The sequence below is a fragment of the Trichoderma breve genome, chromosome 3, assembly GCF_028502605.1.
Source record: "Trichoderma breve strain T069 chromosome 3, whole genome shotgun sequence".
Taxonomy (NCBI): Eukaryota; Fungi; Ascomycota; class Sordariomycetes; order Hypocreales; family Hypocreaceae; genus Trichoderma; species Trichoderma breve.
This window is the reverse complement of record NC_079234.1, coordinates 3874576-3888748: the sequence shown is the minus strand read 5'-3', so window position 1 is coordinate 3888748 and position 14173 is coordinate 3874576. Positions and strand designations below refer to the sequence as shown.

At 45.4% G+C, this 14173-nt stretch overlaps 4 protein-coding genes across 4 annotated transcripts; all 4 read right to left on the bottom strand.

The window, feature by feature from the left end:
* Nucleotides 1–195: 195 nt before the first annotated feature.
* Nucleotides 196–1110, bottom strand: T069G_05586 (alpha/beta hydrolase fold domain-containing protein; the record flags this gene model as incomplete). Its single annotated transcript, XM_056172796.1, has 1 exon — nucleotides 196–1110. The coding sequence occupies one exon, from the start codon at nucleotides 1108–1110 to the stop codon at nucleotides 196–198; it is 915 nt and encodes a 304-aa protein (XP_056029654.1).
* A 2506-nt stretch (nucleotides 1111–3616) lies between these two features.
* Nucleotides 3617–4354, bottom strand: T069G_05585 (uncharacterized protein; the record flags this gene model as incomplete). Its single annotated transcript, XM_056172795.1, has 3 exons — nucleotides 3617–3726; nucleotides 3779–4271; nucleotides 4352–4354. The coding sequence occupies 3 exons, from the start codon at nucleotides 4352–4354 to the stop codon at nucleotides 3617–3619; spliced, it is 606 nt and encodes a 201-aa protein (XP_056029653.1).
* An 80-nt stretch (nucleotides 4355–4434) lies between these two features.
* Nucleotides 4435–5282, bottom strand: T069G_05584 (uncharacterized protein; the record flags this gene model as incomplete). The annotated part of the gene is made up of 2 exons (XM_056172794.1): nucleotides 4435–5036; nucleotides 5096–5282. The coding sequence occupies 2 exons, from the start codon at nucleotides 5280–5282 to the stop codon at nucleotides 4435–4437; spliced, it is 789 nt and encodes a 262-aa protein (XP_056029652.1).
* A 4458-nt stretch (nucleotides 5283–9740) lies between these two features.
* On the bottom strand, nucleotides 9741–10928 carry T069G_05583 (major facilitator superfamily domain-containing protein; the record flags this gene model as incomplete). The annotated part of the gene is made up of 3 exons (XM_056172793.1): nucleotides 9741–10343; nucleotides 10416–10787; nucleotides 10923–10928. The coding sequence occupies 3 exons, from the start codon at nucleotides 10926–10928 to the stop codon at nucleotides 9741–9743; spliced, it is 981 nt and encodes a 326-aa protein (XP_056029651.1).
* Between the last annotated feature and the right edge of the window lie 3245 nt (nucleotides 10929–14173).

The following is a 14173-nucleotide window of genomic DNA, read 5'->3' as shown; positions in this document are numbered from 1 at the left end:
GCTCTATGGCCTCTCGCAGTAAATTGAGCCGAGCGTGTAAAGTTTCTGGGCATATAAGTCACATATCAATGTTGATGGTTTGCTTTTCTGAATATACTACTCATTCATTATTCTTCTTTCGTACATTTATATCTAGCGATCAACATCATTATAGTATTAAGCATGTATGGTTTCCTTCGACTAAGGTAGATAAAGCTAAGTGTTCTTCATAAAGTCCAAAATCAACTCGCCGATTTTTTCAGGCTCATCTTCTAGCAGAAAGTGACTTGCTTGGTCTAAATAATGTATCGGTGCATTTGGAAAGCCTTTCTTGAACACGGGCACGAAGTGCTTGGCGAGGAGGACTTTATCCTTTGTTCCCTCAATCATCATTGCTGGCTTTGCGCGAACCGCAGATATTTGACTCTCTGAGCCGGTTTCCGCCTTGAATGAGCCGGTGACAATGCTTTTAGGAAAGGCAATCACGCCATTGCACTCTTCTGGAGTTGCGAAAGGAAGCGAGTAGGCTCGGAAGAAATCCTCAGTGACGTTAGCTCTCTCAAAGCCTTGTAGTAGCTTCATCAAGCCGACGATAGCCACCCCAGAGTTCATAAGTGTAGCTTCAAAGGTACCGTTTGCCACAGCTCGGTCCGCCCATCCAAACCAAGCGGATTCTTTGCTATTTTCGGTCCAGCAGGACTCTTCTTCCGGCAAACCCATTGACAGCATCGTATTCATCACCACAATCCGGCGGATGCGAGAAGCCTGTCTAAGAGCCAGGGCACCCCCAATCTGTCCGCCCCAGTCATGAACAACGAGAGTGATATCGTGCAGATCCAATTCTTTGACCAGAATTTCCAGGTTATCAGTGTGTTGTCGAGCTGTATATTCGAGATGTTGAGGAGTTTCACTTTTTCCGAACCCCATATAATCCGGAACAATCACGCGGTTGTTTTGTGACAAAATTGGGATGACTTCTCGATACAAATAGCCCCAAGTCGGTTCACCATGAAGACACAAGACAGGCGAGCCCTGCCCCTCGTCAACGTAGTGCATTCGAAACCCTGGTCCCGTGGAGAAATGAGGTTTAAAGGGGAAAGTTCCCCCAAGTGTGTCATTCTCTTCAATCATCTTGAACGATTTAGTCGTAGAGAATATTGCAGATTTGAATTTGAACTTTGGCTCGAATGATATAGCGTGTTGCTTGAAGTCTACTTTGTGAATCGCCGACTTTTTACAATTTCTGTGCCTGTTGTTCCAGATTGTCGACCTTATTTATAGAATATTCACGCCATATTTGTCCCATTTATCCTATCACTACGGAGTACTCGCACCTGTTGAATATTAGTGGATCACTGTGGCCTAAACCGGAAATTTTCCTCGAACTAAAGCTTCTCGATTTGATCAATTGCGTGCTGGATTTCCTGGCTAGGCGGAAGTTTCCGTCCAAGCCCAGTTTTGGTGAAGATAACTTAGTGGAGTGTTTAGATAATTCTCCTTTGACGGGTGCCTGTGCCAAAAATACCATACTAAAAAGAGAAGTTTTCTGCGATGAATCATTCGAGCTCTGAGCAACATGCCTAGTCCAAAGACTCCTTTGCTACGCTTGAGTGACTTGTCACCGCTGATTCAGGTGGATTTAGTAGCTGGGCATCGGTATTTGCGCTCTTAGGCCTCCTCCATCTTATTGCAGCTTTATCTTATCGACGTGATCTCTCATCGGATGCACGCTAACATAGATGGGCACCCTTGACCGCGCGTTTACCACTTCAGGTTATCAGAATTAGAAGCAACTGACAACTTTCAAGGCAATTCCGTAGATTCTATGTAAAATACAAGGTCTGAAGCGAGATAGTTGCTGTGATACAGAGACGGAACAAGTTGTCATACGACTGGTAGTGGTCCGCGGTGTGTCTGTATAAGGAGCTAAATCGATGATCCCCTTTACTGCAAAATAGTGTATTTACTGCAGTGGGTGGTTCGAGATCGTTTAAATCATTAGATGTACTACATGATATTTGAAATGGCCTTCACATGTGCTCAATGGTTTCTTTGCTTATCCCAGTGACGGTCAAGACTTGGCTACAACTAAGTTTTTAAGAATTAAAATAGCGTTTTCTCTATTGCTGTAACTCATATATCTCATTCAAACTCCTCGTCATCAGAACTTACAGAAGAAGGGAACCAACCAAAATCCAACATGTCAATGTGGTGCTCTCCCAATTCATCTGTGGAAACACGGACACCCTCTGTTCGTAACATTTGAGCTTGAACATTCGCCCAATTCCCACCACTACATTCGAGTGTTAGCTTTTTTTCTGTCCGGATCAATTTCTGTATGCAAGGAAAGTAGAAAGCGTATCCATGTTACCGATGCGAAATCATGCCCTTAGAATTTATCACTCTTTGCCACGGAACATTTCCCAGATTGTATAATGAAGCTCCTTGCTCATTGCTGGAAGGGTCAACTGCCGGAGAGAGATTCTACAAACATGTGCCTACTTGGCGAGCTCGCTGTGCTACTCGGTAAGTGACTCCATCAGTATCTTCACACAAGTACATATCAAGATATTCTAATACAACACTCACGTGTTTCTAGTAGTTCCGCAATATGTTTGTACGTTGTAACGCGCCCGTACGGTATCTTCATAATAGTCTCATAACCGGCATTTACCCACCATTCTGTTTCGTTTGAGCGAGGTATGATTGTTTTTGGAAAAGAACTACAGCGTGAAGAATTGTTTAGGTGTGTTGACATTCGCTTCAGGTTCAGGTCTAATTCCCGCGGGACTCCGGATGTGTTTATACAGCATATTTATAGAAGACGATTTAGGTAAGTGCAGCTAATTCTTGGACGAGCTTAGCCCCTGGTCAAATATTTAACCTGGATCAGGTAGTTATCTGCGAGATATTAGTCGCATTTATCTGACAAGAGAGTCAGTGGAGCCATGGACTGGCTTGGCTTGTACGTCACCGAGAAGGTCCTGCAGCACGGCAACATTCATAAATACTGATAATGCAAGCATACGACCTTTAAAGCTTTCTCCTCTTGTTTAATCTTCTTCTATTGATATTTAGACTCAGCCAGCCAACGTTACGTACAGAATTCAACTCAGCAAATAGAGCAGAGTCCTGGCGAAGTAGAGGGCCACGTATCAACGATATTTCCTAAGTAATAGTTCCGCTGCCCCTTGGAATTTCGACTTCATCATGGCTTCACGTATAGCCAACGCGATTTCCTCGTTTCCTTCCGAAGGTCGAACATCGTGCACACAATGAGTCAATCCCATGGCCGCAAGTGTACAGAGCACAGAAGTCCGACTTTGAGGCAAATGAGATGTCACCCAATTCAAAATGCGCAGTTGCGCTGAAAATCGGATGTCCCCGGGTAAAAGAATGTTTTGAAGAGAATCATTTCCAGTATTGGCTGCCCGTGAGGCAGAACATGTCGAGTGTTGACCAAAACATGAGCAAACCGCAACAGCAGCCGTAGTTGTAGCCGCAGAGCTATGACTGCGGCAACTTTCGTTATCACCGGAAGTAAAAGTAGGAGACTCGCAGATCCGAGCGGAGTTCAAGTTCCAAGATAAATGTCTTTCTATATATGGATCACGATCAGGAAAAATTTGACATAGTCTTAGCGGCCCTGGGTTGTCATGGTAGCAGCGGCACTGTATGTAAAACGGGGAGTTATAAAAGTCGATAGCATCCGCAGATTCAGACGCGCCTTTGAGATTTTTCCGAAGTCTATCGATCCATATGAGGGCCCTTATGAATAGGGCTGCCTCCGTCATCAGACTGAACGTGGCTATGTTCGGTTCGGGCTCGCCGCTACCAACCACTTTCGCAAAAGGAATGTTCACGCCTGTCTGATTGTCCATATTCAGGCCGTAGGCGTCAGGACCTTGCATGCCAAAAATGCCAGGGCGATAATAATCGTCTTTTGCTCGAAATAGAGCCCATTGTAGAATTTGTGATGCACTCGGGCCATTCACCGTCGACCATTCTCGTTGCCAATTCTGAAGACACGAAAAAACTTGTTCTAAGCGACATTGCAGATCGTGAACAGTGGTCAGAGTTTCTTTTTGCGGGATATTAAGTCCATTATACACCCATTGCGATCGCTTGTCGAGTATGTCATCGGTATCCTGGATGATTCCAGGAATATCAGAAACGATGTCGATGAGCTTGCTTGCGTTGGTTTTCATTTCTGGATGGAGCAGCCACGGAATGGTCTTCCATTCATCCCTTTCTAAGAATATCGCTTGACGTCGAATCAAAGCATTCGCAACCTATTCAGAGTCTCAGCCACATATGCCCACTGGGTAGAGGAGTTCATGCTCGTCAATTGGAAAAGTGAGGATATACTTACCATTGTGAAGCGACAGGACTCATATATTGACAAAAGTGAAGCATCGGCAAAGTAACAAGGGCCGCAATGCTGAAGGATGCATGCTAATCCCGAGTGATGCGTAAATCGATGGTCATTTCTACCGCAATCTGCCTGAGAGTCAATAAGAAGTCTTCGAACTGCGCGGTATCTCTTACGGAGTAAGACCCCATAATTGCAATTGGCTTGATAAGTCGTGCCAAATCTGCTTTTGTCGACGTGTCTAGCTTATGTTGGAGCTTTCGAAGAAGAGAACCATAGATTCGAGAGGCTGAACGCTGTAGAGTGCTAATCTTGTGATCACGACCGAAGATGCCATAGGTTAGAGCTCGTAGACTATCATAGCCAAGAGCATCATGCTCTTGGGCAAGATGTTGTCGCATTGGAGAATCTTGCAATAGCATGCTGTGGATATTGATCCAGCCGTACGAGTCGAAGAAGTAGGAAAAGGTGACATGATCAAGAAATGGTTCTAGGCTCAGCCAAGATGTGAAAATCACTTCAGGTGGAACAAGAGCGCTTATAGCCTCTTTCAACGGTGCGCTTTGGGCCAGGCCTTCGCCACGCAGTAGATGATCAGCTGGCTCAGGTAGAGTGGATGTGGATGTGCAATCTTCGTTGACCGTCTTGTTGTGAGGTGATTCACTCCCACCACGGTTTTCTTGACCTAAACGGCATGGGTAAGAAGTCGCGTAATTAAGTTTTATAAATTTCGAAGAGGTTGACCCTTCCTCGCTCTGGTGAACGCCATAGTTTTGTTGGCGAAAGACTTTTTCGTAACCCTGACATTTGTAGCCTGCCCGCTTGCATCGCGCACAGATAGGTTTGGCCTGATCACATCGAATCCGTCGCTGGCGGCATGTATGACAGCCAAGGCTTGTCGGTTCTCTCCCCATTTTCGCTTGAGGTTCATTAGGATAGTCTCCGAGCGAGGTATAGGGAGAAGATGGTTCTTTGAAGGACCCTATAGTTTCATTTTGCATCAAATACGGAAAATACGGAGTGGAGATCTGCCGTCGCCGCGATCTCCTCAAAGGCCATGTAACTTGTGGCGTTTCCGGGTTTAACATTGAAACTTTCCTATTACCAATCATCACGGGCCTAAGAGATATCCGCTAATGATTTCTGAAATGACATTAAATAACTTATTAATTGACTGTGTAACTAGTTACTATTATAGGAAGAGGAGAGGAAAAGAAGATTTATCTATAAAGTGCAGTAGAGTTTGGGTAGCTCATTGCGTTTACTGGGCTGCCCCACGAGGTGACGCCGATGGGCAGATGAAAGGTAACAGGGCATTCGTGAGTCAAACACTCATATCTCTCACGCGTCTCGGCATTTCACCCGAAGTGGGTGATATCTCCTACCAAGGTTTAACAGGTTGATTCACGGTTGGACTGATAAGAGCGAGAGTCTTGTCGTAATGATCATAAGCCTTCGTGGAAAACTTCCCTTCACGGTTAGTGCAATGTACGCTAGTGAGAACTAAAAAAGCAACTTGCGCTATGGTTACCAGTCATCCAGTCTACCGTACCCCATTTGTTTCTGTCAGCGGAATGGCTTCAGGTCTCTCGGGTTGTAGTACATGGCCTAGGTTGTTGCGGAATGAATTGATTCAAGGATAGGTGTTAGAATGGAATCAAAATATTGTGCATGGCCCTACACTGGATCAACTATGATGGCATTTTGTCCTTTCATGCTGATTATAAATATAACCTCTATATCTGTTAGTGCTTGGTTGTGGCTTTAAATCCTCATCCTTCTAGCTATTTTATGAATCGTTGTACAGCAGTGTCAAGTCTCAGATGAAGATGTCGAACGTGTTAGAAACGACCGATCCGCAGGTTCAATCAGAGGATGGAACTTTAATATGGGCGGCGTCAGCAGGTTGCTCGGCAGACCAGGCACCAGTCATTATTTTTGTGCCGGGCTTCTCTAGTTCTAGCTTGACATTTCGGAAGCAATTCCAGGACAAAAACCTCCTGATGAAATATTGTCTGGTTAGTGATTTAGGAAATTCTCGAGGATCTTCATATCTTCATATCGTTACTGCTTGTAACTGAACTTGTGATAGATTACTTACGAGCCCCGCGGGCAATGCAGATCGCAGCAGCCCCTAAGCGAGAGAGCATATTCGTCAGAGAAGAATGCCCAGGATTTTAAAGCGGTTTGCGATAGATATGAAGTGAAGACAGCAGTTTTAGCAGGATGGTAAATTAGGCCCGACTATCATGGATTTGGTGTGAAACTGTGTGCTTACAACTAGTCAAGGAGCTATGGGGGCTTAATTGCAACATATGTCTTTTCTCACCTGGGGCCAGGTTGGATCAGAGGGGTAGTATATCTGTCGGGAGTTCCTTGGAGATCTATGGTAAAGTTCAACGATTGCGCCCGACCTCATTTCTCAATCCAAGCTAACATCTGAAATGTGATCTTCAGCTCCCTGAAGTTCTTCACTCCGATGGAGTAAATGCTCTTCAACCGCTCATTGAAGGCAATGCAGAGGAAGTAGCGAAAAGTCTTTCATCTGTGCTAGATACATGCTTTCACTCATCTAGCATCAGCTCAATGAGCTACAGCGAACATTCAGCATTGGCAGGAGTAATCGCGCAACAAAATCCTACCGCAAGACGTCTTCTGATGAATGCAAGACATCAAGATCATACTAAGTTGCTTCAAGAAGCAAAGCACTTACCAACTATGCTTGTAATTGGTGAGTATGACCGACAAATATACTGGGAAAAGCTGGACAGCTTCCTAAAGGGACATTTTCCTCTATACCGTTTGAGCCTCATTGAAGGCGTCGGACATTCAGCGTTTTGGGAAAAGCCCGAAGAAGTAAACTCATTGCTAGAGACATTTGTCGATGCGTGTAGATAGTAATGAAAGTATAATTTGCTGGCTTCACCAATTCTAAGCTGTTCACACGAGTGCAATAAATCGTTCATTGAGTGCTTTGTCTCTTTTATTTTCTGGATACCGATAGTCATCATCATATTCCTTTATTTTTTGGCGTATCTTACCCGGCGTTCCGGTGAGCTGAATGGCTTGAAAAACATTGAGTATTCCGCTTCACTGGCAAGATGCTCCAAGTTGCCCAATTAGATAAACCAGTCCGCAGCACCTAGGCTTGTAGAGGATTTTTTTTGCGATTGAACTTTTGTTTTGCAAGAGACGCCCTGTGCTGTGACGCTCTATTTCACATCACGCTTGTCCTATGTCTAGTCGACTGTGCTGTCTATGGATCGAATTTGTAATATGGATCGTTTACCTTAGAACTTACCCTGGCCACTTTTCCCAGTTAACGTTGGTCTTGAGTAGCTTCCCATCCCAATGCAATTGGATACACTAGCATGAGGACAAAATGCCACTCGCGCTGTGGCATCGCCAAATTGATGAAAAGGGCAGGTTTCCGCGATATGAGATACCATTTACAAATTTACGTTATATGATGCGACAGAATATTCGAGCATATAAAGACGACTATGCCGAAGCCAGCTCACAATCATCAGTCGACTTGGGTAACAATGCAACATAACAGATCGCACGATTTTCGCACCGCACCACTGAGAAAAATGAGCAGTTTGTTTGATGCCGAAGCGAATGTGAAAGGGCCTCTACGTTCATCTTTGAGAAGACTTGTGCCAGAACACCCAGCGGCGTTAGCCGCATTGGATATCGCGCTCTCGTCCCTTCCACAGTCGATTATAAACCACAGCTTTCGCGTTTTTCTGTATGCAAAAGCAATGAACTCCTCATCGAACGAAGAATCATTACCAACCAGCCCTGTGAAAACAATTCGAATCGCGGACCACGTCCTATTTGTCGCTTGCATATTGCATGATATTGGCATAACTGAGAAATACGATTCGATCGCAAGGCGTTTTGAAGTTACCAGCGCAGATGAAGCCGCGAATCTACTACGATCTAACGGTGTGGATGAGGATTCGATACGTGAAGCCTGGTTGGCCATATCATTGCACTCAAGCCCTAGGATTGCTGAATATCTTCCAGGAACTGCGGGAGCAATGAGGAAAGCAATAATGGCAGAATTTGGGGCAATGGATGTTCCAGCGAATGGACTGAGCGAAGAAGAACGGGAATTGCTCCTAGACGGACAAGATTTACAAAGACTCAACATAGAATTAGAGTTAGGCGATGCGATTGTTCGGCAATGCCGCAACACACGCACAAAGGCCCCTTCTGCGTCGTGGCCCGGTGTAATGTTGAGGGCATTCGAACAGGACCCAGAACACGTTGGGGCAAACAAGGCATTTTGGGATTGTTCTTGAGAGTAACAAGAGGAGCTATTGGATGCGTTATATATGTACTCAATCCAAAAGCAAAATTATAGGTGTAGCTATGCATATGACTTTTCAGATCCAGACCGCTGCCACTCAAGTAGTACGGAGAACCTTAGCTTGATGCTCGTATGTCCTTTGCGCAGCGCTCATTGGCGTTATGGTTGTAATATCTAGTTCCAACTCATATGGCCCTCCAAAAGTATAGATATCCTCCTCTTGTCTAATTCTTTTCAATGCCTCTGGATCCGTCAGTTTAGTATTAAAGCCAGCGCCGCGCCCTTCACCCAATACTCTTGTCACATTTTCCTCCAGCTGGCAGCGTAGTATGATGGAAATGAATGGGACGCCTCTTTTATTGGCTGCATCTCTGTAATCCTCGGCACCGGTACTACCGATCAGGCTTGAAGATCGAGAATCGGTGAAAATCTAGGTGAATTGTTGTGTTACCTCAGATACGGCAATAGAATCAAGGATGTGACGTCGGAAGCTTGTCCGTATTTCGTGATAGTGTGGTGAGCAGCGATCAACTAATGGGGCAACAGGATCGATAAATAAATGATTATGGTAAATCTTTGAACTGGGTTTAAGTTTCTCAAGTTCCTTAGCGATAGTCAACTTGCCAACTCCTGGATATCCGTTGATATAAATGTATTGGGGCATGGTAGCAGAAGGAAGCAGCTCTTTCTGATTCTGGTAAAATTGTTATTGACCACAGCATATAATTTTGATTGAAAGAATGTCCAAGGTTAGCGGGCAGTGTCCGTTTAACCGGCAGTCTGTTTCTTTTTATCCTGAAGAAAGTCGTTACGGTCGTAACACGCCACTGATAGTTTTGTCGATGACTCAGAGACAAAAAAGGCGTATCACAGGCTTTTTCTCGATACTGATAAAGTTTAGAGTGAACTCTTCTATGAGTAAAACTAAAACCATCTCTAACACCATTCTAATACCGTCAACATAACACTTTTCACCGAAAATGCTATGCCCATGATCGCCTGTCTCGACGCCCAGCGTAGAAAATCGAACCGATGAAAAATATACTTCGGTCACATACTAGATACACATTTCTAACTGGTTGCAAAAGAACTCTTCGATCGCAGCCATGCTCCGTATTTCCACAGCGCAAACATTCCGGCAATACCCAAGCATGACAGACCAGCCAGCAGAGATACTCCGCCTCCAATCCCCAAATTCTCGAACATTGGTCTTGCAAAGAGGATGCAGGCGACAGCAAATACAGACCGGCAGCGATCATTTGCTGCAAATAGAGAAGCAGCGTATTTAGGGTATGACATTGGGAGATAGACGAACACGCTTTGGAAGATTAAGAAGTTGGATGTCACCAGGATCACAACTCCAACGAGACTGACAGTCCAAGGAATGTCGCTCTTCACTGTCCATCCAAACATGAAATACCCGGCCGACAGAGTGATAACAGCGAAAAGCGCTGGAACTAGTCGGTGCTCTGGTGCGCGTGGACCGTTTTTCCGTATCTCGGGAAGTAGATAGCAAAATTGGTATGTGTAAAAAATACTTATCCCTATAAGGCAGGCAATACCAATTGTGAGGAAGCAAAGCCCAGTTTCGCCAATGTTGAACCCATATACCTGAGGATATACCAATGGAAACGCTTCGAAAAAGGAATAGTAAATGCCGTAAGTCAAGGAAGTCTATCACGTGTATTAGTCCCCGTTGCAAACACACAACAGTGTATGAGAAGTTAGACACAAATGTTGACTCACATATATGTTAGTAAAAAGAACGGCCGGATCTTTGATCATAATCTCCATCGGCTTGATGAGCGCATCCCAAACGACGTCTCCAGTTGTCAGTTGTGCTTGCGCAATCTCACTAGCAGCAAGTATGTCTTTTCGACCCGTGATCTTCCTCAACCTGGCGGCACGACGGTGAAGAATATTGTCAGCGGACGTTTCTGGCAATGCAAAGCTCAACAGCAAAAACAACGGCGCTGTCAGCCAAACTATCTCCCAAAGTCCCCAGCGCCATCCTTTCGCTTGAACAGCAAAGCCAGCTACCACTGGTCCAATCGTGGGTCCCCAGAACCAGACCGCAGTCCAGCAAGAAAGGTATATGGGAATTTGCAAAGCAGGGTACTATCAAGGAACTGTCAGTCATTACAACTTGTTTCAAAGTCAGATTTGTGACAAATGAGCTTGGGAATTCACTACAAAACTAAGAAAATAAAGCACACGTTGTGAAAATTGTTGGCCCTATCACCGCTCAATTACTCTCATGTCCAGGCAGAGGACCAATTGGTCAGCCTAAGTGCCGTCGCAGAAAAATTCCCCATTGAGCCCTCCAGCTGCCGAAGGCTATAATTAATGCCGGGCGAAGGCCTTGTCAAGGTCCACTTAGGCCAGAGTGTAAAGCCATCCTTAGATTCCGGCCCACTGCTATGCGGATAGTTCCGAGGCCAATTGGTTGACTGCATCTTCAAAGGAGTGAGTGCATTACATATACCCGTACTCTACATACAATGATGAGCTCAATGTTGCCGTCACAACAATTTCGCGAAACAGTAAATTCTGGTATCCACCCACTTCTGACAGTAGACAAAAGGAGGATGGAGCTATCTAGTCGAGGAGTTCTGTTGTCACGGCTTTCAATCGTGAATTACTGCGCGTTTGCTTCAGAAGGGAGAATTGAATGCAATAAACATCTAAACACATTAAAGCCATTGATGTTAATATACGTACACATGCGTTAAGCATGGACAAGTGAATGTGATTACAAAACAAAATATCGCGGAAGAGGTAGACTTAAAAAGATATGAAAAGCCTTGATTGTAACAGAGGAAGATTACATGTTATTCTTCGATCATCCTGTTCGCACAAGCCAAGCGCAGCCAACAAATTGACCGCTTGTTTGGCATTTTTGCCTGCTAGGTAGGTTCTTATTCCATATCACCTGAACGGCATCCAATTGTTTAGTTTCTAGTGAAGCGATAGAGGCAAATGCCTTTGTTGGTTCATCTAGTGTTACGGTGCAGTCTTCGTTGTTTGGGCTTGGAATCTGGAACTTTACATTATATGGCACTGTCTTATATGGTGCTGAGAAGTTTGGGCGTGGGAGGCGGGCCTTGTAAGACGAATGTCAGTCATAAAATAAACCGCGCGTAGATGGGATTCCTAGTACCATCTCGGCAAAAGGCGATTGGCGGAGATGCCTCATTTTCTGTGAGGCCAGTGCTATTGGTAAACCGCCAAGCCAGGATTTGCCGCCAATAATGAATGCAGTACTTGCCTCCATTCAGAGCCGCTGTGCTCAATAAATACCATCGAGATAGAGCCCCGCTGAACCGCTTATAGCGATACTAAGGCGGGGAAATTTGCGAGAAGAGCCATACAACCGCTGTCATGATCCTCACTGCAACTCAGCCATCATCCAGCCTCGTTTCAATCTGCAAGCGAGAGATCTACGGGAGAAACTCCTAAGAGATCACTGCTATAATTTGACACCCCTCTGGAGTATGCGCGTCTAGTGTGAGCCGTACTGTCACTGCTCCCAAGGCTATGTATGCAGCTCCGTCCATTGTTTCAATGGAGAACAACACAAGGCAGCAGCCAAGATGTTGAAGAATCGAGTTCCAGAAGTGATTTTTATTTTCGCTCACAAGATGAAGATATTCCTCTAACTCTTCGCAATTGGGACTTGAATAGGCGTCAAGTTTGGCTTTCTCGTTTCCCATGGAATGCCACAGACTGACCGCTAGAACTATACGGCTAAGGTTACATGCAATTGCATCCTTAAGGCGGCCTGTTGCCTTCTTTACGCACGAATGAAGATGTTCAACGTGTATAACGCCCCTTGATTCAACCACCCCATCGCCGATTTACCTTCCATTTAATTGGCATCGCGATGGGCTGCGCATATACGCACCTACGCAACAAGGTATGCGCAGATGCGCGGAAGCGCAGCAGCAATTCTGAGAATGGGTCCAGAGCGTGCGCACCTGCGCGAGAAGGCCGCGGATGATCAAAACGCTGCCTTATTTCGCCTTCACAATTCTGAAGGTTCCATTCTATCCTTTCAAAGCCATCACGAGGCTACGATACCGAACTCTGCCCTTCTTTTCACCAAACCCCACGATCATCGTGTCTACAGAACACAATGGATGATCAGCCTCCAGGCTCTGCGAGGCCTGGCGATGCTCAAGGCCAGCCTCGCGATGACAGGCCGGGGCTCGGTCGCTGGTTAGCTCAGCAACCAAGAGAAGACAGTGTACCGTTCACATTTGAATGGAGAGAGACACAAGAGACTTTGACCGAAGAAACTCGGTCAGAAGGGCAGGCTAAGGATGACGATATATCCGTTGATTGTCCTCATAATGTTGCTGGTTGTCAAGTTACCGATGAGAAGAATTGGTCTTTGGCGAACCGCATCCCTTTACGCCATCATGAAAACACCAAAGGAGACTGCGATCAACCATCCAGCAATGCACACGATATCAGCCAATCAGAGGATTTATTTATACACCAGCAGCAAGAACATCTGAGGCATGTGCTATTTCTATCCTCTGGACAAGAAATATTAGAACTGCCGTTTAATCAGGCTTCCATGCCTTCGGGCCCTCCGGAGACAGCTGATTACTCCGGAATCTCTTATGAAGCCATTCAACAAAACAATGATGCCGATCAATGGCTAGATACTCCAGATGCAACATGTATTCACGGGATGACAGATGATAGGAGGCGTGCCTTCCTCCAGCTTTATGGCGAGGTGCAGCAAGAGCTATCTACTTTTGACAATGCTTCTGGGAGCCAACAACATTTTGCGCCTGAGAATTCGGGATTCAATTCAAATTTATATCCCTCTCACGGGCATTCTGTGGGTGGCACCTCTGTCACACATACAACTGAGAGTTTCAGTCGCCTGGACACGAACCGTCCAAGAGGCTGCACGCCATCCCACTATCCTGGTCTAATTCCTTCTCATTCTTCTACGAATCCTTCACTTTTCGAACCATTGAGATATGCCTGCATGACTATCCCAAGTTACTCATCCGATACCCACTCTAGAGCAATGGACGAGGTATCTTCGGAGATGACTTTTTCCACCGCCCCCACCACCAATATAAGCCTCTATCGCAATATCGGATCGTACAATCCCGAGTCGACACATGTTCCGCATTCAAATCTGGTCAATGAGTCTGCACTTTTTTCACGGTCTGATGTATTCACTGACTCTAATACCAGGCAAATATCACTAAACCTGCTTCGGATAGCCTAGAAACACAAGATCATGGTAGCGAGGGTCCTGCTCACCATTCAGCGAGAAGGTTAAGACCTGGCCAATATGGCACGGATGGAAGAAAGATTAAAAAGCGACGCATTTGCAAGGCCAATGAGAATGAGCAAGACGTACATGCTTATAACTGCCCATTTTATCTGCACAATCCATCAGACTACGGGGAGGGTAACTGGGAACTCTGCGCGAAAAGCCATTGGAGGACATACCAAAGAATGAGGCTAGTATATCA